General features: G+C 32.4%; 3 protein-coding genes across 9 annotated transcripts; 1 reads left to right on the top strand and 2 right to left on the bottom strand.

Annotated features, from left to right (window-relative positions):
• Window positions 1–3,114: 3,114 nt before the first annotated feature.
• On the bottom strand, window positions 3,115–3,591 carry LOC121797067 (indole-3-acetic acid-induced protein ARG7-like). The gene has a single exon (XM_042195803.1). The coding sequence runs from the start codon at window positions 3,589–3,591 to the stop codon at window positions 3,115–3,117; it is 477 nt and encodes a 158-aa protein (XP_042051737.1).
• Window positions 3,592–12,671: 9,080 nt separating this feature from the next.
• LOC121796193 (galacturonokinase-like) lies at window positions 12,672–19,650 on the top strand. 5 transcript variants are annotated; one of them, XM_042194961.1, is made up of 16 exons: window positions 12,683–12,783; window positions 12,884–13,067; window positions 13,144–13,276; window positions 13,517–13,630; window positions 13,976–14,047; window positions 14,185–14,228; window positions 14,677–14,830; window positions 15,299–15,364; window positions 15,789–15,868; window positions 15,992–16,091; window positions 17,181–17,389; window positions 17,912–17,952; window positions 18,029–18,057; window positions 18,563–18,632; window positions 18,746–18,835; window positions 19,158–19,650. In XM_042194961.1, the coding sequence occupies exons 3-16, from the start codon at window positions 13,238–13,240 to the stop codon at window positions 19,400–19,402; spliced, it is 1,353 nt and encodes a 450-aa protein (XP_042050895.1). In that variant the 5' UTR covers window positions 12,683–12,783; window positions 12,884–13,067; window positions 13,144–13,237; the 3' UTR covers window positions 19,403–19,650. The 5 variants fall into 5 exon arrangements, with proteins under 5 accessions (XP_042050894.1, XP_042050895.1, XP_042050898.1 ...); XM_042194960.1 differs by having other exon boundaries at window positions 12,672–13,067; XM_042194964.1 differs by having other exon boundaries at window positions 12,684–13,067; window positions 17,217–17,389.
• LOC121796192 (SART-1 family protein DOT2-like) lies at window positions 17,357–26,100 on the bottom strand. 3 transcript variants are annotated; one of them, XR_006049711.1, is made up of 14 exons: window positions 26,026–26,100; window positions 24,674–25,616; window positions 24,408–24,549; window positions 24,243–24,297; window positions 23,956–24,069; window positions 23,741–23,837; window positions 23,596–23,662; window positions 23,435–23,494; window positions 22,726–23,344; window positions 21,756–22,120; window positions 21,016–21,236; window positions 20,652–20,736; window positions 20,312–20,547; window positions 17,357–17,491 (listed from the first exon to the last, which is right to left on the bottom strand). XR_006049711.1 is itself a non-coding variant. In XM_042194959.1 (13 exons), the coding sequence occupies exons 2-13, from the start codon at window positions 25,558–25,560 to the stop codon at window positions 20,473–20,475; spliced, it is 2,787 nt and encodes a 928-aa protein (XP_042050893.1). In that variant the 5' UTR covers window positions 25,561–25,616; window positions 26,026–26,100; the 3' UTR covers window positions 20,126–20,472. The 3 variants fall into 3 exon arrangements, 1 of the variants encoding a protein (XP_042050893.1); XR_006049712.1 differs by lacking the exon at window positions 17,357–17,491 and adding an exon at window positions 19,539–19,663; XM_042194959.1 differs by lacking the exon at window positions 17,357–17,491 and having other exon boundaries at window positions 20,126–20,547.
• Between the last annotated feature and the right edge of the window lie 501 nt (window positions 26,101–26,601).

Genomic DNA, 26,601 nt, shown 5'->3' with positions numbered 1-26,601 from the left:
AAACTGAAAGTTAAATATTTCGGCCGTTTTTCAGGATTTTTTCGTAGAATGACTACAAATTTTATTTTATTTTTGAATTGGCAATTGCTGCTTTTAAGGTTCAATAATTTAATATGCAGAATTATATTCGTTTTAAATAAAATTGCCAACGACATGAGATATTTTTGACCACATAATTTTAAGAATTTAATACAGTATACTCCTAACATTTAAGTAAAAAGCTACAATATATTTTTGACCACATATATACTTATATATTATAAGCTCATTTCGATTTTTGACTAATTTTAGTATTTTTTTTCTGTTACTCAAAATAAATTAGCAGTACTATAGTACTCCCTCCGTCTACGAAAAATATGACACTTTGTGAATGGTACGAATTTTAATGTAGAATTGGTAAAGTAAGACAAAATGGAAAAAAGTACTAAGAGATAAGGAAAAAAAGTACTAGTGTTAGTGGAATGTGGAGTCATATTATTAGTAAGAGGAAATGAAAAAAAATAAAAGAGAAGTAGTGTAAGTGGAATGTGGGGTCCATATTTTTTGAATGTGTCCTATTTTTCGTGGACAATCAAAAATGAGAAATGTACCCCATTTTTTTGTGGACGGGGGAGTATAAACTAATGGGCACAACGATAGATTAACACAAGATCTTTCTTAAAAGAAATAGTGGAGTAGTAGTAATTGATTAATGACAACTTTTAATAATTTTTTATCGCTGGTAGCCTCTGGCATTTATTTTAGAATATAATTATATACTTAAGATAAAAGTAAGATAAATTTACACAACATAATAAAAATAAATAATTTGGGGCGTCTTCTATTGAATTTATCACCTTAATCCAAAATTGGGACTGAATATGGACCCTTTAATCCAAAAATCAAAGGCTGAGATTGAATTAAAAAATATCAATAAATAGTAGACAAAATATCAACAAAAAGGTAATATCGTCATTATATTATCATATGATAATTTTCGTGAGTGTTTTTTTATATCAACATAGAATATTATTATATGAAAAATATGACATGAGAATATCAACAAGTGCAAAAAAAATATCAACACAATTTTATTGATATTTTACTTCCGTTATATTGAGATTTTGCATACACTATATTGAGATTTTTTTTAAATTTGTTTATAAAATCTGTTTATCAACATGTACGAAAATTGAAATATAATTTATCAACTTTCATCACCCGAACATCGTCGGAATATATGCAATTGAGATCTCGTTGGAATCCTTATAAAATTATCTTTAATTTGATATATTTGTGCGAAAAAATAATTTAAATCGAGAGAGTTACGTAAATATAAAGTTTTAAGATGATTTTGATGTGAGAGAATTGACATTAATATCCTTTAAATTTATTTAATAATTTTTTTAATTTAAAATATAATATATGTGACATTATTTCAACCACTAGATCTCATAATCTAATGTCTAAGATTTGGCGTTAATTTGTGATTGTTAATTAGTTAGCAAATGATCACTCGCCTATATAATTTAAACTAAATTAATATACCATATATTTATCTTTTGGCAATAATTAGAAAACGATTAATTTTAAAAATTAAATATTTGTCATTTAGGAAGAACTAATATACTATGAATTTACCATGGATATTTTAAAGTAACTCTTTATTTGAAAAAGTAATACTACTAGTATAAAACTTAAATTAGTACTCCTCTATTAGTAATATACTTATAAAACTTAAATTAGTAAATTTGAGATTTTTAAAGGACCGGGGTGAAATTAATAATTCTTGAATTAGTATCTAAACTAGTACTTTTACGAAATGGAATGAAAATTGAAAAGAAAATGACGAAAAGTCGAACAACAACATAAATCTTGAAAAGTTATTTGAATAAATGTCAAACTTACTAATAAAGTTTGATACTTCAATATACAAATCAATTATAAAAAAAACTACAACCTGAAATAAATAACAGTGTCTTTATAAAAAAAGTAAAAAGCTAAATTATGAATGACTACTTTTTTGTTTAATTTAAATTTGAAGTGGGGCTCTAATATGTCATTATTGAATGTTTTTTATTTCTTCAAATAATTGACATCAAAATTGATCTCACCTCATTAGTCATTATTGGAAAACCAATCAAATAACAATTGTTCGGCCAAAAAAATAGTTTTAATAGTACTCCCTCCGTCACATGTTAATTGCTCTATTACATTTCGACTCGTCACAAACTACTTACACTATTTATAGTTTAAGTTAGAATTAATGTATTTAACTAATATGTTAGATTAAGTTAAGAGTTCATTTATTAAGTGATGTCTCATTACAATTAAAATTCCAATTTAATTACATTAAAAAATCAATCTCAAATTTACGGCCTAAAATAAAAAGTGCGAGTAACATGGGACGGAGGAGTAGTAAACAACACCGATTTTTATGTAAAATTATTAAATTATCAAAAAGATAAAGATAATGAAATAATAAAATTATTTTTCATGAACTTGGATATCAGTATTCATTTTTCTCTATTTACGTAATCAAATTCATTATTTTGATTTAATTATATTAAAAATGAATTTCAGTTTAGTCTATTAAGCTTCACTTTTAACAAAAATAAAATCCAATATATTACTACTACAATCATTTCTATTTTAAAAAATACTACTGATATGATCATTAAAAATGTTAAGATATAAGCTGTAATTAACAATGGTAATGGTTGAATCTTTTCATAATTTTGTCTCAAGATTTATTCACTGCAACATGACAACATCCAACATTAAAATTCGAACAAATCTACATAAAATTTTCTAATTTCATAGATCAATCAATCAAGATCAGATTTTTCCATTCCCATAAACTACATTTTCATCATAATGCAATTACAATCTTACAGAAAATAATCTGCATTCCTCTAAACTGAGAAGAAATAAAAGGTAGAAAATCAGACATCTCATTGAGTTACCAGCAATCCGCCATTAAAACTCTGGCCTCAAGGATGTATTAATCAGGCTATTAAAAAAGGGATTCAACGCAACTACGTTTCATCAAATCCATAAAAACATGGGAAATGAAATAAAAAAAACTATTCCACCATAGCAAAAATAAAAATCAAGGATCAATTTGGGGATTTTTCAAACCCTAGTTTTGTGCAGCAGCGGCGCGAAGCCGTGGGAGGCAGACGATTCTTTGCAGGACAAGTTGTCGGAGCTGACCTCAGCGACAATGTTGATGAAATCGTCGAGGCTGAGGCCGCGGAAGCGCTCCTCGTCGTCGTCGAGGAGGCGGAGGATTTGGGAGAAGAAACCGGGTTCGCAGAGGAGAACGAGGCCGCCGGCGGTTTGGAAGCCGAATTCCTCCTCCGCCTGGTCGAGGAGGGCGACGAAGACCGGGAAATTGAGGAATCGAGTCGGAATGACGAAGCGGATGCGCTCCGGTCCGATGTAGACGGCGAGGGAGCCGGAGGGGGTGCGACACTTGGGGCTGCCGCCGGATTCGTCGGAATCGGAGGAGGAGGAGGAAGGGGAGCGGCGCGAGAGGCTCTTTGTCTTCCAGCGCTGCACGACCTGCCTCAGCCGCACGATTTGGGTGATCATGTTCGCGGCGGCCATTTTCACTGTAGAGAGAGAGAGAAGAGGGAACTGGAAAGGAGAGGGAGAGAAGAATTGCAGTGGAGAGTCCTAATTTACATTGAGTTAGTTGTGTTGATATATGTGAAATGACTAACTAGCCCTGTATTGGAATTTACCATGATGCCCCTCAACCCTCTCCGCACTAAAAGTAATTACTCCGTATTATATTGTGGATTAAAGAATTTATGTTTAATTTGAGATTGATGATAAACAATTATGTGAAACGAAAATAAGAATTGTTTTTAAATAAAAAATAAATATTATCAATTTGGTTTACAAAACTTTATTATATTTCTGAGAATCTTATTTCTATTTTTACTATACTATTGAGTACTAAAATTTAAAGTGAAATGGATTATTTATAGTAGAACTAAAGTACCAGCATAAAACAAATTTATTGATCATACTTAATACTTATAATATTTAATAATTATAATTTGACATAAATTTAATAAAGCACACCTAAAAGATCAAAGTTGTCGGGACTTGGCTAGTCCCACAATGTGGCTTCGCCATTGAGTAAGTGGCATGCCAAGGTGTTTGTTCGTTGATCAATATCTAATTAATGTTGCAAAATAGAAATTTTTTAAAATGGACATTATTTGAGCTGTTACTACAAATAATATAGCAATACATGTGATAATGATTACATTTTTGATATATATAAGCATGCATTAGTTGATAAATATATTGGCATGTTCATCCATTCATGAATTTGTTTATGTTAGATATTAGTATATTCTATCTTGGCGACCGGTAGTCATTTGTTTACTAAATAATGTTCATAAAATAATAAATTATAGAAAAATCTCAACAATGTATTTATATATTGATCGTATAAGGTAGGATTGGAGGTTAAGATTATTTAAGTTTGCATCTGAATTGATCGATTATAGTGAATTATAGTAGTATATTGAACGATTATGATTAAAATGTAAATATATAAAAAATAGGGTTCTTTATTATATTCTTAAAAAATCATAAGATAAGGACAAATAAATTAAATAATCGTTGTGTGGGTGTTTTGAGAATTTTGTATGACTGAATGATGTTTAAATAATTAACTCAATTTGGAAGTGATTAAATAAGTAGTAGGCACAGCCCAAACTATCTACCATGAATATATAAAATTAATATTTAATTAAATTAAATTATTTTTTCAATCATATCTTATTATTCAAAACCAAATAAGCAAATAACCATGCATATTTCAATTCAATTACTGTGTGGTTGCATAATTCTTAAGTTTATGATAAATAAGTACAGTATGATAATTTGGATTTGCAAATGGAACATTAATTAAATATTGTCACAAAATAGTGTAATAGTATCATTTGTTCTTACACATGCATGATGCATCCACATAGATGTCTTCCATCTCCATATTTTATTTGTAAAATGTGTAAGTCATGTTATGATTGCATAAATTTTAATTTCACATATGTTTTTTTTACTGTATTATTATCGACATAAACATGCATGTATATTTGAATATATTATTCTAGAGTATGATCCGTATGAAATACGTACGAGAGTTAAATACAAAAAAATAGTCTTAGCTTGGTGATATTCTTCGTTTATGTCATGATGAGAAATTTGAGTGTGATTTAATAAAAGAGTTTGGCACGTATTAAAATGGAGTAGTAAATAAAATTCTTATATTGTGTGAATAAATTCAACACAGATGCATATACGATATCTTCGTGAAGGCAACGAGAGCATATATATATGTGAAGGAAATAATACATTATAGTAGTATAACTTTTAAAACCCTGATATAATAGAAAATGAGTTGGGCGGATTAATAAATTTATGTAAATTTAAATTTAACCACCTAAGTGATGCAAACTACCAGTAATCGATGAACTTTTTAATTCGCTCACTTGTAATAACATATTCTAATAGAATTTTGCAAAAGCGACATGTACTAATTAGTAAGGTGGCTACCCTCATAATTAAAAGTATACAGAAAATAACAACCAGAGAGATAAATGCCTCAAAGAATAAAAAGCAAATTTTATTAAATGAAATTAACCTCCTTAAATTAAAGCTACTTTTATTTTGTATCATAGAAAGTTGTTGTAACTTTTATATACTTGCCAACGCCCTATTGATGGCCTTTAATTCTTTCATGAAAAGCAGAATTGATTCAATTATTATGATTTTACGGTAAATTATATGACTCTCTCTTAAATTTTTTACTACAACGAATCTCTTATCTCCGTGCCAATATACATATATAAATAATTTTAATTAATATTTAAAACACTACTACTATTTAATGTGTTTTAATAATTTATTAATAGTTTAAAATCTCAAAATTTATTTTACAAAATTAGTTACTATTTTACAAAAAAATTAAAAGGGTTTTGTGTGGACAACCAAAATGTGGCTATTTATCATCACTAGCTTGCTTTCTATGGTTTTTAAACAAATACTAGTATTTAATTTGTTTTAAAAGTTGTTTCTTCAATTGATACCATACTCACTCTAACTAACTTGTACTCCGCATTTTGTCATATCGTATTGATTTCATATGGAACTATTTAATTTATTCCCCTAATTTGTAATCTAATAAACTCCAAATATATATAATATACTAGTATTACATATTATTTCAGATTTTAATTGATAACCCTAGCTATTCTATATACTATATTAAAGATACCTATGATCCCTTAATTCTTACTACTCGTCCACTTGATGTCCATTCCCATTATTAATTTCATAACTTAATTGTTGTTATTATCTTTTTAGTTAGGGTCAATTTCTAGTCCTTTAAAAGACAGCATTAGCCACTGTAGGTAAAATTATTTTTTGAACGAAACTTATGAGTAATGAATTATGAAGAAATTGGATTCCCGAAAAGTGATATCCTCTTTAATTAACACATTATTAAAATACTCCATAAACTTATACAGTACTATAACTTATATTTTTAGATGAAATAACCTATCGATAGTAGATGAGATTGATAGATAATGTCGGGAGGTATGACGACTCTTTATTTCAATACTATTATAGTATTTGTCCATTGTCTTTTTATCTATAATGATTTTGAATAGAGCGATTTAATTTTATTTTTATATAGTGTTATTATTTGTACGGCTATCCCATGCTCGTAATCTTCGAGACTTCGACTATGAGCATTTCTTCTGTAAATAATATTAAAACAGTAGAAAGGGCAAGACATTTTAATATGATTTTCTACTTTAAAATAAAGCACGCTTTACGTATATATTTAGCAAATTTTACAAATTTTAAGACGCAAAGGTTCCATTGACCGACAAACTTAGTAGCCAAATCTGGATGATTTTTTAGCATGTTTTCTATATATTTAAGACGAAAATAACATCACATTGCTAAAATATGCAAAAAAAAAAAACATGTTTAAAAAAAGCTACAAACGAAATAAATTCGAGGTCTCATAATTAAGGAACATTAATTGAAATAAGAATTCATAAAAATAGTTAAGTTTCTCAAATATATATATCACTACAAAAAATTTATCCTTTAGGAACACAAAATTTGAGGTGCAATTAATAGCGTTTAGAAATTTTTTAAAATAACCATAATTTACGATAAAAAGAAAGTGTTCATAAGTTGAGAGCAAATTATCTTAATCTTTTATTTTTTAAGACGCTTCTATTTGTTTTCCCTAATTTTAGTTGAGACACTAACAATAAGGGCACTTTATGAAGCGTACGAAGTATAATTAGACACACAAATTAACGTCCTTAATAGCATTAAAAAGTGTCTTTATCCGATTTTTTTGTTGTAGTGTATATTTAGTATATGAAGACGTATACAAGTTTTTTTTAAAATTATGATAAAGATGATATGTACTTTATGTATATTATTTAAATTCATAATTTTTGCATGCATTGCTTGTACTAGACGTGTGAATTGTGTGATATTCATTTGGTCAAATCAATTTTTTTTTAAGTTTGGAGATTGGGCAAACAACGAAATTTGAACTATCTGGTGTCCCTACAAAGGAACACAATTATTTTGTATACAAAAAAGTAAAGGGCAATTTATTGGCTTCACCAATATTTGATGACTTTGATTAACTTAATTTATGCACCTCAATAAATTTCATTTACGAGATACACTGTAACAATTAAGTTTACCTTTATTTTACACCAATGAATTTAAAAATTTTTGATCTTTTGTTTTCGTAACTTTGTTAGTTGTAATAGGACTTTATTTCTGAAAAGACCATTTTGAAAATTCGTAGTCGTAAGACAATATTTTACTTTCGTTTGGTACTGTTTTAGCTTTTTTTATTTTATTTTATTTTTTAATTAGAGTGAATCTTCCGTGTGATTCTATCTTACATTTGAAGTTAACCATACCGATTTATGATTATAGAATTAATTTAAATTAACATAATATTTTATTTATGTTACGTCGATGTTGACTACCAAGGGCAATTGCCAATTACAGTTAACATATTATATTTATATAATCAGATGTTACAATTATTATTTCAACGATTAATTATGTCCGTTACCCGTTAAAGGTCTGGTATCCAATGCTGTAACCATTGACCATTATTATTTTCTAAAAAATAAAATAGTATCACCAATAATAGAATTTAAAAAAGACATGTTTAGCAGTAAAGGTAAGGAAGTAGGGGAGAAATTGTAGTATTCAACTAAGTATAATAATCCTAATTGCATGTGTTGCTTTGATATAATATTAAGCTCCCTTTAATAACAAATTAGTTCACCACTCAATTTATTGAAATTTGCCTCTTTTGTAAAATGGTTCTGGTGATCACATGTCTCTTGTTAAATTTTATAAACTAAATTTGACTATTTGGGGTTAGAGACTTAAAGTCGCTATAATTTATAACCAAGAATTAGGAACTATCACTAAACTCTTTTTTTTAATGAAAATAAAATATATTATCTCATTAAATATTTTGTCATATTTACTAGAACGGGAAAAATAGCTGCATGCATCAAATAAGGAGATAAAAAGATACTATTGTTAAATATATTAATGATAGTTTATAGTATTTTTTTAAGAAAAAAAAATGTGTCTATTTTTTGTATGACAAAAAATTGTAACACCTAGGTGGAGGAAATATTTAAAAAACAAGTGTTAATCCCTAATAGAGTATGACACTTAATAATGGACAAATGGAGTATACTTCATAATGGTGTTTTATTTTCATTTTCTTATGAACAATTTATTTTATACAAGCGATCTCCCTCTAACTAAAAAAAAGTTTAATAGTTTTCCAAAATTAGAACAAGTCTGAAATGATTTGTTTTAACAAATTATACAAAATTATTAATGTAGATCCAGCAATCCACTAACACTAGTACATGAGTACTTCCACTAACTTTACCCTCTCTCTTTTTTTTTTCCTCATATTTCTTACTTTATCAATTGTACATTAAAACTCATATCATTTACAAATTTGTCTATTTTTTTAAGGATAGAAAGTGTATTATAGTTCCTCTGTCTGTAATTAGAATTTCACATTTGTCATCTCGATCCATCTGCAGTTAGGAGGCCTGATTTATTTTTACTATAAATGGTAAATAATACCATTTCATTACAAAACTAAATACACAAATAAGACTCACATTTCATTATTTTCTTCGAACTCACTTTTATTTGTAGTATACTTTTCTTAAAACTCATGGCGAACTTAATCGAGACTATAATCGCGGACGGATAAAGTAGTAAACCAATGAATATGGAATTTAAAGAAAAAAGTAATTAAGTATGTGATCTAAAATCTGGGGACAGTGTAAATTCCTATGTTTGTGCTAATCAAGTAGCAAATTCCTTAAATCTGCCCCCCAAATTATGCCAAGCACATGCTTGAGATTTCATAATCACCTTGGAATGATGGTTAAGTTTAATCTTGGTTGTCACTTTGAATTTTTACACACACAGTAATACCTTTATGTCAGTTTGAAGTGGTGATATCGAATATCTTGACTTTTCGAAAACGTACAAATATGTGTGATTTTCTTAAATATGGATAGAAAAATCACTGTTGAGTCACATGGAACATTGAATATCAATTAAAATCTTCGGTTGGAAAAGACAACTTCTTAACCTATACGATTAATTCAATAAAATGCAAGCTCTTTCTAACAAAAAATAAAAATAGAAAACAAGTTGTGCACAGAAGGGTTTATAAACTAAGATTTTCATTAAATATAAGTAGTAATTTTGTTTGATAAGAAGTCTATATTGGTATATTTAGATGCATGTTGTATGGGCTTTTTGGTGCAAGAGAGGCCACTTTTGAGGTAAATAAATTCCAGTAGTAAAATACTCTACTGAATAATCACTGATTAATCACCCATATCAAAAAAGGAAAATATAACTGAAAATCTTAAAAATATTCATTACATATCATACAAGATAACCTGATTATTGAATGATTACATGAATTTTGGTAGAATTGTTAAGTGTGTTAAAATATAGAAAAAAATATATTTGAATATTTTAATGAGTAAAGATAATAAACCAAAAATTTGCTTTAAACATTGAAAGATCACATCTTATTTGATACTATAAATTAAAAAAGAAAGAGTATCATTTTGAATGAGAGGTTTATCTCTAAATAATTTTGGTGGAAAAAGTATGAGAAAACAAACTAATATCCACCTCTGTTTATAATTGATGAAATAAGGTAAGTAGCTAAGTGTGCATTAAGTATTATAATATTAATCATAATTGCAAATTGCGAATTTATTATTACTATATTATTTTTTTTTGTGAATAATTGTTAAAATAATTTTGTGTGGCAAGAGATAATGCGGCGGCATAATTTTGTTTTATTGAAATTCCACTACCGTAGGTATCTAATTACCAAACGCAAGTTGGATTCTATTTATATATTACACCAGTAGCTTTCGCAACTTAACTTTCATTTGATTTTGCTAAGTTGAATTCTCGAACATTTCATAAAAAGTAGATTTGTATTCCATAATAATGTTGTACTAATTGCGTAGTCGTTGACCTAAAAGGTCAGAGTGGTTCAATTGTGTGTTTTTATAAAATATAGTAATAATTATTTCAAATTTATTTATATAATACTCAATTCATTATTTATTGGATAAAAGAGAAACGTCTTAATGATAAAATTGTGTTTCATCAACTGATTCTATTATGTTTTTGAGCTCTTGCATGGCCTCAATTATAAGAATTTAAAAGTTGATGAACTTATGTTAATGAAGATTAGTGGTAATATATGGTGAAAAACCTTCTAAAAATAAAATGAAGTAACTTTGGCGGCGGACCAAAATGATAATAGGAGTAATAAACTATTGTTTAGGAACATTGAAATAATATTTTTTCAGACAATATCAAACAATACCCTGCTAAAATAATTGGAGATAAATACTGAATTATCGTTGATTCTATGACGTTAGTAGCTCGAGCCCTTAGCCTATAATTAATTTAGGTGAAATGTGAACTAATTTCTTTTTATGGTGAAATTGAAAATGGCACGTCAACGGATCACCAGAAACAGATTGTAGGCCTGGCCCATAAAAGGGAAATTATAGTTTTGGGCTTTAACAAACTCTTTTGTGGGCCCAATTCTACCAATTCTCATCTTGTATCCTTCTTTTTTGTTATGGATACACGAAATTATGTGTTTAAATAATTATATATAGAGCTTACTGGATCGTTGTCGATCTGAAACTATAATTTGAAGTTTCGAAAATAAATAGTACTCCCTCCGACCATTAAATTTTGTCACATTTTGACCGAACACAGATTTTAAGAAATATAATGAAAATTGATTGGATAGTGGGTCCTACTTTTATATATTAGTTTTATAATAAAATATGAATTGGAATGAATTGGTGGAATATGAGATCCACTACAAAAAATGGCAAAAAGTGATATGTGACAAATTTTGTGGGATGAAAGAAAATGGAAAAATGTGATCAAATTTAAAGGACGGAGGGATTAGTATAGATCATCGTTGAGAATTTAAATTAAAAGTGTAAGTAAATTCGTTATTACCGGGTCATGATATTATTGTAACTTGAGTCGAAACCTAATTTTATAAATAAAGAAGATTAAAAGTATCACAAGTAGCGGGAATGCGAAAAAATGGAATAAAATGGGAATTAGATTTTATATTTATGAAACATGAATAAAAATTGAGGTAAAAAATTGGATATTAATTTTATGGCAGTAATTTAGAAAATTAGTAGTAGTATCATTGATTGACAGTGAGTAATTAATCACATCAATTTTGGGGTGATATACTAATGATCCAATTGAGTGATTATATGCCGGTCGAATTATCTGAATTAATCTTGCAAATCAAAGACTCTTAATTAAATTAAATTATTTTATAAGTCATGTCTTATCACTCAAACTAAATACTTTGGTACAATATTGAATTATGATAAGTATGCAAAAGTATTTAATTTACTATATATTCAATTTTATTAATCAAACAACAGTATGAAAATTAACTTAATCTTATACTCCCTCCGTCCCGTGCTACTCGCACGTTTGCTTTTCGGCTCGTCACAAAGTCCTTACACTATTTATAATTTAAGTTAGAATTAATGCATTTAATTAATATGTTAGTTTAAGTTAAGAGCTCTTTTATTAAGTGATGTCTCATTACACCTAAAATTCTTTTTTAATTACACAAAAAAATCAATCCCAAATTTACGGCCTAAAATGAAAAGTGCGAGTAGCATGGGACGGAGGGACTACTTAATTACGTATTAACAAACTAATATGAGTTTATTTATTATTTTTAATAACAATTCTTTATTTTGAATGAGTAAATATGCGTTATATTATGGAGTAGTATTTCCTATTATAGCAAACTAACAATAAGTGTAAACATAGAAATGAAATATAGTTCAAACATTTATGTTATGTTACCACTAAAATAAACTTTTTTCGTTTATAAATAAATAAAATGGAAAAAACAAGTTGTGTCGGCGGGTCGGATCCGAGAGGAGAAACGGGTCGGATCCGGATCTATCGTTTTCGTAATAAAATTTCCTTATCTGTTAATCCTCATTCGTAAACTCCATTAATTCAATTCTAATACCGTAAATGCATCAATGGGTGAGAATGAGATGGCGTGTTGAAATGATCGTTAATCATTAGCTAAAGCGATGATAATCATCATCGTCTTCGTCTTCACTCAAATCGGTAGATAAATTGAACGTTTTCCATATCCCACTGAAAACAGCATTCAACCGCAACAACACTATAATTACTTCATTTACCAACTGATTTGACTTTTTTTTAGCTGATTCGATATTTATTTAACGCTACGCGAGCATCTCCTCTCCCTCTCCATCTCTCTCTCTCACACACAAACACACACGCGCGCCAGCTCACCAGTGTATCAGAGAGAAAACAGCCGCTGGATTGGAAAATTTTGATTGCATTTTGTGAGGATGGGTGCAACGTGTTGGCCTCATGAGCCGGAGGTAAATCTCGATTCGCGATACTGCTGTAATGGCGTTATGAGCTTTAGTTTTTGGTTGATTTCTCTATAATTTCTAGGATTGGATGCAGCTGTGATTTGAGTTATTCTGGATTATTGTTGATTTACTGCAATTTAACTGCTGTTTTGATACTCAATTGAGAAGAAAGTACAATGGCAATAGTGTTGATAGAGAAAACCCGCTTTAAACAGGTATCACGATTCACGCGTGCTATTGTGTGTATTAACGCAAAAAAACAAAAAAAAAACAAAATAGCATTTGTATGTTAGCCATTGTTAACCTTGCTACTCAGGAAATTATCCTTAAGCTAAGTAGTAGGCTTTGTCCAATCTGATTTTATCTATTTTTATGCCATTGAATGTTGATATGCTGCATATGTATTTTAAACTATTCTGTTCAAATTATGCTTCATGAAGTACTTCATGTTTCAGTTGAATTCAATCAGAAGAAAGGTTGCTGCAATGTCTGGATGTGATGCCAAGGAGGTCAGAATTGTTGTATCCCCATATAGGATTTGTCCACTGGGAGCTCATATTGACCATCAGGTATGGATTATGTCATTTTTAAAAGCTATTCTGTTTTATGAGTCTTGATAGTTTACTTGTTGTTAGTGGCCTTACAAGCCTCGTGAAACCTTTAGTGATGAAAACATGTGGATGAAGCTATATAGTAACTTAATGTATGTTTTCTCCTGAGTTTTTATTGTCTACTGTTATGAGTTTCCTTAAAAGAGTTAATGTTAGTTAGACATCTTTATCTTTTACCTAACACTTGAAGCAATTAATGATATCTGCTATGTGCAATAGATCCTAGACTATTAGATTAGTAACTGTTTGTTAGTTAGACATCTTTATCTACATTATCTTTACTAGTTGGTATCATTGTTACAGGGTGGGACTGTTTCAGCAATGACAATCGATAAGGGTATAATTCTTGGATTTGTTCCGTCCAGTGATTGTCAGGTACCGCTCTTTCTAAACACCACATCAAGAGGTGTAGCAGTGATGTATAACTAATGTGATTCCAAGAGGCGAGCATATTTGAGGATATTTTAATGAAATTTACTTCCTGTGATTTACTTCATTATTTTTCTGTTTAGGTTCTTCTACAATCTGGACAATTTAAAGGTGAAGTTAAGTTCAGGTGATTACTAGAGCATCATTTTGATTTCCGAGTTTCAGTAACACAATAACATTTTTTTTTTCTGATATATTATGATTTAGTCAGCACTCATCTTGGTTCTCCCTCTCTCTCTCCCTCTCCCACCATATGGAAACTGGTTGTTCCTACTTCGAAGTCCCTAAAATTACATCCTCTGTATTATACCATATCATGATTATGATGGTATCCAACTTTTTTACTCGTGCATTATCTTACTCAAGTAGCTAATATTGTACCTAGACCTAGCCTATTGCTGATTTATGCTTGAAGTACCAATAGCTGTCAAAAGTTGTTTAAGTTGAATTCTGTGAATCTAAAATTGTTGGAACCTGGTGCTTTTACATAGAAAGATAGCTTGATAATTACACATGCTTTGTGTTCATTTCTTTCTCTTTCTTCCACTAAAGTTTTCTGCATGGCGGATTCACAGGGTGGATGAAGAGCAACTGCCTGAAAATGCTTCCAAATCAAATAATTCAGGTGGTGTAAAAAATTCATCTGTTGCACTGGAAGAGTGTGGCTGGGGAAATTATGCCAGAGGAGCAATTTATGCATTACAGAAAAGAGGGAACCATCTAAAGCAGGTTTTCTTGCTTTCCTGCCTCCTTTAATGAACTGTGCTTTAATTTGTGTCCAGATCAACTTCCGCAATTGAGAAACGGTATTTGAGTTCTACAAGTAAGAAATAGTACAATTACACTCAGACTATGCTATAGTATAGTACTGTGCTGACCAAATCTCCGTCATTTGGGAAATAGAAGCTGACAGTTTGGCTGCTCTTCCTGTGCTTGCAATTAGATATTATGAGGATTTTACTTTTATATGCTTAGGCATTTCATGTAATTTTATTATGGTCATGCTTTATTGGTATTGCTTTGATAAAGGGATTTAAAAACGCATATCTCTGCCGACATAAATGCTTACAATCTTTATGGAGTACTTTTTTTATCCATTCGGTGGATAACTTATAGTATTAAAATATGTTGTCATTAATTTTGAAGCTATATATCAGTGTCCTTATATATACAACAAACTTTATTGTTATCTTGCAGGGTATTGTGGGATTCATCCGTGGCGAGGAGGGGCTAGACAGTTCAGGGCTTAGCTCTTCAGCAGCTGTAGGTGTACACTCTTCTTCTCCCGTAAAAATTTTATGTTATATGCTGAGCTGAGTGGTTTCTAGTTTGATAGTAAATCACTCTTACATGTTGTAATTACTATTTTTACCATTTCTTTTCATGTTGTTACTGAAAACCAATCTCACTGATTCACTATTCGCTACTATGCTCTGCTGCCAAATTAAACTTTGCCTCGTAAATAGTTAGCATGATATCTAAAATAGATTCAACTTATGCTTTGTTGTTTCTGGGTAGTGGGTATGAATTATTCCATGAGCATCTAACTACAGAATGACATGGGAGACAAAGCTAATATCTCATTAACTCTTTAGAGCCATGACCTTCTGAATGTACTACCATGAATCTTACAGCAGCCCATCATTTTTCTCTTCCTGTGTGGTTACGGAAATCTCTTGTTAGACAGGTTGGTGTGGCGTATCTGTTGGCTTTTGAAAGTGCCAATAAACTTAAAATATCTCCGACGGAGAACATTGAATACGACAGGTACAGATATCTGATTTTTTTAAATCAATGGCTCTATTTTTCCTTGTCTCTGTATATGTATGCAGTAAAGTATTTTCTCCTTCAGTCTCCTATACAATTGATCACACTTCACCAAACATGCAGGTTGATTGAAAATGAATATTTAGGTCTGAGAAATGGCATATTGGATCAATCAGCCATATTGCTTTCAAGCTATGGCTGTTTAACTTGTATGGACTGTAAGGTAAATAACCTTTTGTCTTTAAAAAATCATATTATCAGGATTGACCTTTTTCAAACTGTGTGCCTTGTATAATTTGCATAGTGGTTCCAATGGTCCATGCTTCCCATCATGTTATTCTACATAGCTTTCCTATTAAAGAGTTTGACTCTATATTTCACACTAAAGAACAAAGAGTGGTGATGCATTGGAAAATTTGGGATTTTAGTTTCTGAAGCTGACCTTTGAAAAAGTTTGGGCGTGGGTTAGTTTCTATAATGGATCTGACCAGCTAATGGGTCTTGATTGTGAAAAATTAGTTAATTTGTATCCAGCTAACAATAGTTGCGAATTCTGATAGCAGAATGTCTAAAAGGATAAAATTTCTAAATTTCTTTCTAAAGGATGCTTCATTGGAATGTTATCTTGTGGTGTTACCGTGTTAATGTTCAACAATTTCTTTCACTATTCTGTTAGTTGATTGTACACTTTCTTTGCATGGTTTTGCATGTCTATTGACACAGCAATTACACATGGCAAGCTTTTCCTAAAACATTTCTACAAAATTCACATATTTTCGAGTCTAAGCTGGTTAATGCTTTACAACTTAGTGGAGTTCTGTCTAAACTCTTCCTCCATTCAATGAGGACAAGGTAGACCTATTGTCGAGGTTATAGTTATATTTTTCACACTTGAATGGAATAGGTTATTCTAGAACAAGCTGTGATGTATTGTAACCTAACTCCACCACCGCTGTTACATAGAATCAAAAGTATACATTTTCTGATAAGATAGCCTGCCTTTACTAGGTTTGTTTGCTCTGAACTCATTCACTATTAGCTAAAATGAATTGGTTTTGACTGATGTATTTTCATTTTACAAATCATTGTCACAGTTTTAATCATTTGTTTAACTTGATTGTGCATCTATGCAGCTTTATAGTAAAAGGTTATACCTTTGCTCTGAACATAACCATAATTTGTTAAACCAGTAAGTCGTAGCTGGTACCTTTTCATTTTCAAATCATTGTCTGTTTTTCATTGTTTGACGTAGACAGATGATTTAATTAAGTGACACTATCTGACAACTACTGATTATCTCGTTCCATTTCAGTCACAAGTTTTCGTTGAAATTGCTCTTCCTGTGCAGACCAAAGAGCACAGACTTATAAGCTCTCCAGACTTAAATAGAAATCTTAATGTGATAAAGAAGCAGTTCAAGATACTACTCGCATTTTCAGGCTTGAAGCAGGCTTTGACAACAAATCCTGGTTACAATTCTCGAGTTGCAGAATGTCGGGATGCTGCAAGAATTCTGCTTCAGTAAGATCCTTGTTAGACCATGTCCTGCATGTAGTTTGTCTGGCCTCAAGAAAAACATAGCATTTCTTATCATATTATATTGACACAAATAGTACCTCCAACCTGTGCAAGAAGGATAAAGTATCAGAATGACTGATGTTGGTTTGAGTGGATTTGGACTTTATGAAAATGGATATTTAATAACTTTAAAATGAAGAACAAAACGAAAATGAAAACCATGGATTTAACTCTGGGTTTGACACTCATGACCTTGCAAATCATTCAACCCCAAACTTGAAATAGGCTCCACAAAACCCAGCTCTAAACTTGGCAGTCATCCCTCATAATAAAATCTCTTAAAACAGGTTGAGATATTCTCCCTTTAATCTGATCTCCATCCCTTTCAGTCCCTGCAAGGCCTGTGTCATAGTCCTTGCTTGATAACTATACTATGTTTAACAATTAACATAAAACTACACCAGACAGTCAACCATATATTGTGTTGTCTCGGTCTCTTTCCTAATCATGTCTGCTTATTTACAGGGCTTCTGGGATTGAAGGGTTGGAACCCATCCTATCTAATGGTACGTGCACAGCTTTCTTATATTTGAATGTTTGTGCTTATTGTTGTCGGTGCTCAGATTCTGTTAAATTCTACAGTTGAACCGGAAGTCTACGAGGAGCACAAGGTGTGTTACTTACTCACCCTTTTGAAGTGATATATAGTGTAGTAGTTTTTTTCTATGCTAGTTATTCTTTTTGAAGAAGGTCGATCCTTTATACATAACTTTCTGCTTAGGAATCAGGATCACTGTTCACTGGTGACATCTCTGATAATTTGGGGTTGAGCAGTTGTCTAGAATCTTGAAATGAGTTGAGTGAGAGAAGATTTAACTGATGCATGTAAGGCCGTAACTATCAACACTTCCTGCTCTAAGAAAAAAAAATATTTGTTGATTCCGCTTTAAAGATAACTTATACTCCAATTAAGATCAAAATGAAGAGAAGCAGACATTCACACCATTCCAATAAACTCCATCCAAATAATTTTCTGAGTTCATGTGGTTACTGTCCTATCAGGGATCACCCTTGTCTACTCTTACCAGATAGTATAACTCCCGATGATGATTACCTAGCCTTTGTTATCTACCTCGGCCTTGACCTTTGAAGCTAATATTTACGGCTTTGGTGCAGAGCAAACTAGATGCCACTCTTCTGAGAAGAGCAGAGCACTATTTCTCCGAGAACAAGCGAGTTTTAAAAGGTTCTGCTCTTGCACTTAACAGAAAGATAGATATCTCCTCGAACTATTAGTTTTGTCTCTAATCTTCATTAGCAAACCAATATTTTTCTATTGACACTTCGGTAAAAATCAAGGGCTCGAGGCTTGGGCTTCTGGAAACCTAGAGGATTTTGGGAAGCTGATTTCAGCATCTGGTTTGAGTTCTATCCAAAATTACGAAAGTGGTAAGACATCTTTACCATATATCTATTGGAGTAGTAACAAAAGTGATATACTACAAAATTGTTACTATTTCTTCCATGCGTACACGTTCATGGGCTTCCGTACATATACGTGGAGGCCAAATCCCTTCCTATTCTTACTAGGATTAAGACTCGTAGACGTAGATTCATATCGTATTAAACTGAGTAAATAACCCATGTGTTTATTTGTGATTACTTGAGCATTTATTTCCGAACAAATTAACCCGAGGGTGAAGCCTACATTTGTTGCGAGCTATAATGCGGAAAATCTCACAGTTGATTCCATCTTGCATAACAAAAACAGGTTGCGAGCCTCTTATCCAACTCTACGAGATCCTAGTGAAAGCACCAGGTGTTTTTGGAACTCGTTTCAGCGGTGCAGGGTTCCGTGGATGCTGCATTGCATTTGTGGACACTGACCGTGCTTACGAGGCTGCCTCGTTTACCGTGAAAGAGTACACTAAGGTTCAACCAAAGCTAGCTAGCCAGATCGATCAAGATAAGATGGTCTTGATATGTGATGCAGGTGATTGTGCTTGCGTCATATGATCTCAACAAATCAGTTATACAAAAATACAAAGCTTGGTTTTAAACGCAATCCATATTTCATTCATTTGAGCCCTGCAATAATGTTCAAAGTTGTAGTAGCTTCAACATTGAGAAGTGTAGTACTACACTAGTGGAATGGGAATTCAATATATATAACCCAGAAAATGTAGTACTTACATATGTATTTTCTCGTCGTACTCGACGATCCTACCCGACATTCGAAAAATACACAATTTTTTGGAAATGAATTTGCATGTTGTCCTGTATTTTGGAATATATTTTATTAATAAAAGTCGAGAGTTTATATTGATAACTATTTAATGAGAAATATATTATACAGAAAAAATAATTTTATACATTTATTGTAATTCTAATACGTACGTATTTAACTTTAGAAATTATAAGCTTAAATTGTTCATTTTCTATATAACTTCAAATAAATAATAAAATAATAATTCAAGTTTTTATTTTTATACAATTATATAAGAGTCAATAAAAAAATTTCAAAGTATTAAGAAACAAAATACAAAACAAAACAAGAACTAAATCAGAGCGATAATCACAGATGAAGTTCAGTTATGGAACATAACATTTCAATCTGAGATAGGAAAACCCCGTTTCGGCATAAGATTGTGAGTTCTGTTCTTTTAATGGTAGTAACAAAATTTAGTACTAATATTTTTATGAAAAATATTTCAATATAGGTTAATGCAAATAAAACCATAGAGATAATAAAAGTTCAATATAGGCTAATGTAAATAAAAACATAGGGAAAGCAGGGATACTAAACAGTCATGCCAAACAATTCCAATGTACAAAACGATAGATCATCTAGCAAGTACCAAAACTCCTCAAGAAAGTAAGGTATCGGTTCAATATGCCAATGTGAAGGGGTGAATTAACGCTTACTGTAATTCAGCACAAAAGACAGCGGTTCCGACGCATCCAAAAAATACGGTGCTATTTGAAGACAAGGCTTCCGACGCATCCAAAAAATACGGTGCTATTTGAAGACAAGGCTTAATAGTTACGACCAAATGTCTCATCATTCTGCACTGGAATTAGTGTGCTCACTTTTTGGGCTTCTTTGGAGAAGGAGTGTCTCCATGCTCGGGCTTGCGTTTGATATTCAAGAAGTGTTCAACCTACAGAGAACCAATCAAAATAACATGGGTTACGGAGCTATAAACTACAGAAAGAGAAAAGGTAAAGCCCCATCATAAATATAAGAGAAACCTATTTTCCTAACCTTTTTATCACCAAGCATGGGTGTCAAGCCCCCACCCAGGTCTGTCTCTACAGTTGCAAAACCACTCCGTGGATCGCTACTTTGCCTGCAAACATTAAGTGGATATATAAGTAACACAATAGCCAAAGCAAGTTCATTTAAACGAAGAGCATCTGGATGTTTTAAAAAGGGATAGGAAGAATATGAATGGAGAAAAATGAGGCAAAAGTAGCAGTGGAGAAGAAGCAGATGATATAGCAATCTTTTCGGAAATGTGCCAGCTACTGGTAAATGTTTGGGATTAACTTTTTTTAGGAACAAGAATGGAGAAGCAAGGAAGGTTTTCTTCCATATGTAATGAAAGCAAACAATAGAAAAACCGTACCCTGGTTTGACATTTCCGCTTAAGACGAGATAAGGAGCTTTAAGCTTAGCTTGAGCTTCCCTCATTCTTGAAACTGAAAGTGATGGTGTATCAGCATTTTTCATCTGCTTTATTTTCAACTCTTCCTGATACTGCCGCATCCGCTTTTCTTGTTTCATCTTTCCAGGGCCCTTCCCATGGAACTTGTGCGAGAGTAGACGAAAAGCTTCTTTTGGCGTCAACTGTTGAAAAAGGAAAAGTATCACATTAGAGAGATTTGGTTAATTATAGGCATAAGAGTGCAGCTTTAAGAGATTCCCACTTTCTCAAGATGCAAAATAGAATTTAATAGTTCAATGTTTATTTCTATGGCATAAAGAAACATTTAAGGATTTACTGGGGAATCAAAAGTAGCTTAAGCTTGAATCATCTAATTTTATGAATATAGCTAGTTCACGATTCGAGGTTGTGGAACTCATAAAATCTGTTCTGCTAACTAGTTCTCACTCAGCATGGTCCAACTTAAACTAGCGGATTGGTCTGATAATCTATTTTGCAAAAGAATGATATCATAATTTGAAATCTAGAATTCTGCACTTATTTAGGTCACACTGATATATCTCCTAATCATCTAAGGGATAATATGCATTAAAGGCCATGATATAGCCGTTCAGAGAATTGAAATAAAAAAGAAACTATTGAGAAATGAGAGGGCATGTAAACATTAAACAAAGATCTGAAGTAAAAGAGAAGACACTTACAATCCGGCCATATTCATCTGTCCGCTCAATACGTATTTCCTTAGTTCCATCTCCACCTACTATGCCAACAAGTTTGCTTTTCTTCTTATCCATGTTTCGCCCACCCCATTCAATGGTTTCCTTGAGAGTCCCACGATTTTTCAGAAGTTGAAGCGTACCTCCTAGACCCTTACCAACTGCCTGTTCATGAATTGTCTCATCTGGAGCCACCTCCTCTTCTTTTTCCTCTGTGTGGGTCTCATCTGGAGTGGGCTCTTGTACATCAGACAAGCCACCATCTTCATCCATCATTTCATGATCAGATGTGCTGGGTGCCACATCTTCCTCCATGAAGACGGCATCTTCACTTCCAGGTTTTTTCTCTTCTGAGATAAGTACGAGAAAAACATCAGAACTAAAATGGAGAAAAATACTGCTTATCACCCAGCATTTGGGCACACAGAAAGTCAAGTTCCACGTATAGGAAAGGAAGTCAATTAGTTGTTAAAGCCACAGGTGAAAGCATGATTAAATGCCATAAACAAGGAAAAGGCTAGAAAACGTTTATTATTTAATGGAGCATCAGAGATATCTATTTCTAGAAGGAAATGTGTTAATGGAAGCATAGTAAAGAGCACGAGAAAGGTTATAAAGGTTCAAGTAGAAAACCAGCACAACTAACAATAGAATTTGAATAAACATTCAAATATGATTAAATGAGGTAGGCAGCTAGCAGAAGACAACCAGTAGATGATTTCAAGCTTTATCTAAATTAGATAACCAACCAAGTGTCAGTCATCTTTCTGATGACCAATGCTAGTAAACGGTATGACTAAAACCAGCAGCTATATGTTTCTATGAAACACTGCCTTCTAAATTGGTATAATTTCTTTAGTTGATAGTCCTAAGGCTGACACAACTTTGAAAAAATAATATTATTAAGCACAGGTCATTGAAAGAGAGAGAATTCAGGAATTCAATAGTTGCATACCTTCATCAAGTTGCAGGCTCCAAACAAACTCGTCCATCTCTGTGAAGACAACCTTACCCTCTGGTTGATCCCCAGAACTTTCATTTGGATTGTCAGAAGCTGACTCATTGGCATCACGAGAGGCTAGGAGCTTTATCACCATGGAGCCAGATTTTTCTGTTCCGTTTTGTTTTTGCAAGGCTATTCTTCTCGCTCTTTCCAATGATTTCCGGAGTTCATCATCATCATCACCAAAAGCAGGTGCATCTTCTTCCTCTGTCTGCAGGGTACGCCCTTGCTCTTGCCGGAGAGACTTAGATGCCTCATCTGCTTTAGCTAATGCTGATTGGTAAGCATTGCTCCTCATTTCGGCCTCAATTCTATCCTCTTCCTCCTTACGAATCTGTCGTCTCCCATCTTTCCTAGAACCAAGATCCTCAACACCCAGTCCAGAAGCTATAGCCTCAGCTTCAAGGGCATTTATGTCCAGCTTATCCTTCTTCCTCAAAGACTTCTTTTTCTTTGGCTTCTTAAATTTGGCCATTTCTTCTTGGGTATAATAATCTGTTGATGTCTTCCCAATTGGATTCAGATCTTCACCATGATTGCTTGCAGACACTCCTTGAATTCTTCTTCGGAGCTGGCGTTGAATTACAAAACCTAAGTTAACTGAAATAGTCCTAGTTATATACTTAAACCAATCATCATATACACTAAATGAATAATTTACCTCTTCCAATTTCCTTTCAGCTTCACCAGAAAACCTTCCACTCGAATCAAGAGTTAACCCCTGTCACAACAAATAATTCAAGGGCGTAAACGAAAGAATACATTATTGACCAGAGTGTTTACACACGTAAAAATAACTGAATTCAAAAAAATTAAACAAACCTCATCAGCAATAGGATCATCATATTGTGGAAGCATTTTTTTCTCTACACCCACTTCATCATTGAACCTAATATAACAAAATAAAAGAAATGAGTCAAACAAAAATCATGAGATATCATCAAGATCAGTTATGATATTTTCTTACTTGTCATCATAAACACCAACTTTTTTCTTTGAATCTCTATAAGCCTCGTCCCTTCGCTTTTGCTCTCCAATCTCCACATTTTCAAGCATATCAACCTCTGGTATATACAATTTAACGTCACCTTAGGAAATCTGAGTCCAGAAAATACCCCAAAAGATGAAAATAACTGAAGCAGCAGCATAATAAATGCTATGAAAGAAGTACATAAATAATACCTTCATTGATGTCTCCATCAGCGAGTATGCTTTGATCTTTGAGAGTTAGCACAACTGCACCCCCTTCAAGTACTTTGTCCAGTCCATGGAGAACTTTGACTCCACCCAAGTGTTCTGCCAATAGATAATAGAAAACAAAATTTCAGCGTATTGATCATAATAAGTTGTCCCAGCATACAAATTTACGGATTCCATGAGCACTTAAAAAGAATTACTTCAAAAATATGCAGCACAGAGGTATCTAAGTATGAAAGTGACACACATGCATGAGTTTAAAGGTAACATACGTGTTATGTCTTGAGTTCCTGATTCATCATCACTTCCTTCATCATTCATATTATCCTGTTCAGCAAACCAATTACTTATCAATATCTTCCACTCATAAGAAAACGAAGTAGGACAATCAAACTAAACTAAAACTGAACAAAAATTAAACATAAAGCTAATGTTACCTGCTCCTCAAAAATTCTTGAAAGCTGCAATGCTTTCTCCTTCTCGGCATTCCTTTTCTCTTCAATCTTCCTGCTCTTATTAACCCAAGACAAAATATCAGGGGCACCTTCAGACGTCTTCATCAACCTTTCTTCTTTCATTCTGACATAGAGAAAGAAATTAACATGTAAGTCTACGACTGAAAGAAATTATACTCCAGAAACAGTATGCTACAGAAAATTCTTTAAAATATGAATGTAATTAAAATAACCAGACTAGGACTTACTTAGAAATACGCTGCTCTAACTTAGATGTTGATTCACGATTATCAGCCTTCTCAGTTCGGTCAAGACTTTTGGCGCCACTCTTAGCATCAGAGTTATCACCTTGGTGCTTACTAGTTTGATTGTGACTATAATCATTCTCAAGTCTAGATTGGTCATCCTTGCTCTCGTCCTTCTGTTTTCGACTACTTTTATCTCTGTCACTTGCCCTATCCTTCTCTTGCTCTGCCAGCTTTTCCTTCTCTCTGTCTCTCTCCTTCCCCTTCTCTCTCTCAGCTGTATCTTTACCTCTATGTCTAGCAAATTCCCTTTCCCTCTCCCTATCTTTGTGCTTTTCTCGCTCCTTATCCTTTGATCTATCCTTTTCCTTCTCCTTGTCTCTATCCTTATCTCGGCTCTTCTCTTTTACTTTTTCTTTATCCCGTCCTCTGTCGGCATCCTTCTCCGCTTCCTTTTCCCTTTCACGTTCCCGTTCCTTTTCCTTTATACGGTCCCTTCGCTCTTTGTCTTTCTCTTTTTCTTTGTGCTTGTCTCGTTCAGAATCCTGCTCTCGGCCCTTATCACGAATTTTATCCTTCTCCCTCTCATCCCTGTCCTCTTTCCTCCTATCCCTAGTAGATGATCGATCTTTCTCAGATTCTTTATTTTCCTTACTATTGTCCAGGACCTTTGACCTTTCTCGATCCCTACTCCTGTGATCTTTCTCCTCCCTACGGCCACTGCTTTTGCTCTTCTCTTTGCCACGGTTCTGGCCAGACTCTAGTGCTTCGTCAGATTCGTTTTCCCCCATACCACCATAGTCTCCTGTCCATCTCTCCCTCATATTGTCACCTCCATCACGTCTTTCAACGCTTCTGCGGTGCGTGGGATCAGTTAAATCCACCCCCATGACTTACAAGATTAATGATGATTGCCTTCAGATCGAATGCAGTGTTCACAAAATATCTGAGGATACAAAAAAATGAATTAATTATTTAATTGACTAACATCTACATAATCAAATAATAACTCAAGAAGATCGATGAGAAGCACTCAAGGATACTGATACCATTATACCACCAAAGGAATCAAGCATTAGACATGCAACTTGTTGATTTTCTAAACTTCATTAAAATAATTGAACAAAAAGAGGGGCCAAGTAGCAGACGATATAAAGAAAAATTATAAGAAAACTCTCCAAGCAAATACATGCCAGAACCTCAAATTCATCGCAAGCGAAAAAAGTAGGGACGGAATTAGGGTTTCAATTAACTAATACCATAGCAATAAACCGAAAAATCATCCGCGCACATTTTGAATATATGAAACTAAATCACTTTTTAAAATAATAACAACGGAAAGGTACAGTAATCACCTTCAAATTCAACTGGAGACTAGAGAGCGAGCGACGGGAAAAGAAGATGATGAATGAAGATACAGATGCAATGTCGAAGATTTGTGTGTATATATAAAGAGCAACTATTAAAACTGGGCTGAATGTGGAAGGGAACTTATTTTTTGGGCCTATAAATATAAGGTAACAAATTAGGCCCAAATTTATTCAATCTATGACGTATTTGTTGTGAGATTCTTTAAACGAAATTTTTAACTTGAGCACCAAGTAAAAACCCATGAGGATTTAGGCCTATAAATATTTTTCCCTTTATTTTATTAATCTATATTACACTTTATTATTAAAATGAGATTGTGCCTCGCCTGGTCTCCACCCCTTTTTATTTCATCATCCAATGAGATTGTGCCAATATGATTGGCTGATATATATATTTGTAAAATTTATATATCTTGAATATATTATATTAAAAAATTATAAAAATTATTTCAAAGTTTATATTTTCTATCATCCGTAAATAGAGACCACATTTGCTATATTTTTGCATACAAAAGAATCTCATCTTTTCTCATTCTTCGTTCTTTGATACAATTTCATAAT

The sequence above is a fragment of the Salvia splendens genome, chromosome 3 (assembly GCF_004379255.2).
Source record: "Salvia splendens isolate huo1 chromosome 3, SspV2, whole genome shotgun sequence".
In the NCBI taxonomy this organism is placed as follows: Eukaryota; Viridiplantae; Streptophyta; class Magnoliopsida; order Lamiales; family Lamiaceae; genus Salvia; species Salvia splendens.
This window is presented reverse-complemented; position numbering and strand designations above follow the sequence as displayed.

What these genes read in the sequence shown, in the direction of transcription:
- LOC121797067 (XM_042195803.1), bottom strand. Translation starts at nt 3,591, where the DNA reads ATGGCCGCCGCGAACATGATCACCCAAATCGTGCGGCTGAGGCAGGTC.
- LOC121796193 (XM_042194960.1), top strand. Translation starts at nt 13,238, where the DNA reads ATGGCAATAGTGTTGATAGAGAAAACCCGCTTTAAACAG. An exon ending in GCTGCAAGAATTCTGCTTCA is followed by an intron (nt 17,390 to 17,911) that starts GTAAGATCCTTG and finishes GCTTATTTACAG; the next exon opens with GGCTTCTGGGATTGAAGGGT. An exon ending in GAACAAGCGAGTTTTAAAAG is followed by an intron (nt 18,633 to 18,745) that starts GTTCTGCTCTTG and finishes GTAAAAATCAAG; the next exon opens with GGCTCGAGGCTTGGGCTTCT.
- LOC121796192 (XM_042194959.1), bottom strand. Translation starts at nt 25,560, where the DNA reads ATGGGGGTGGATTTAACTGATCCCACGCACCGCAGAAGCGTTGAAAGA. An exon ending in TTAGAGCAGCGTATTTCTAA is followed by an intron (nt 24,550 to 24,673) that starts GTAAGTCCTAGT and finishes TCTCTATGTCAG; the next exon opens with AATGAAAGAAGAAAGGTTGA. An exon ending in ATGATCCTATTGCTGATGAG is followed by an intron (nt 23,495 to 23,595) that starts GTTTGTTTAATT and finishes TTGTTGTGACAG; the next exon opens with GGGTTAACTCTTGATTCGAG.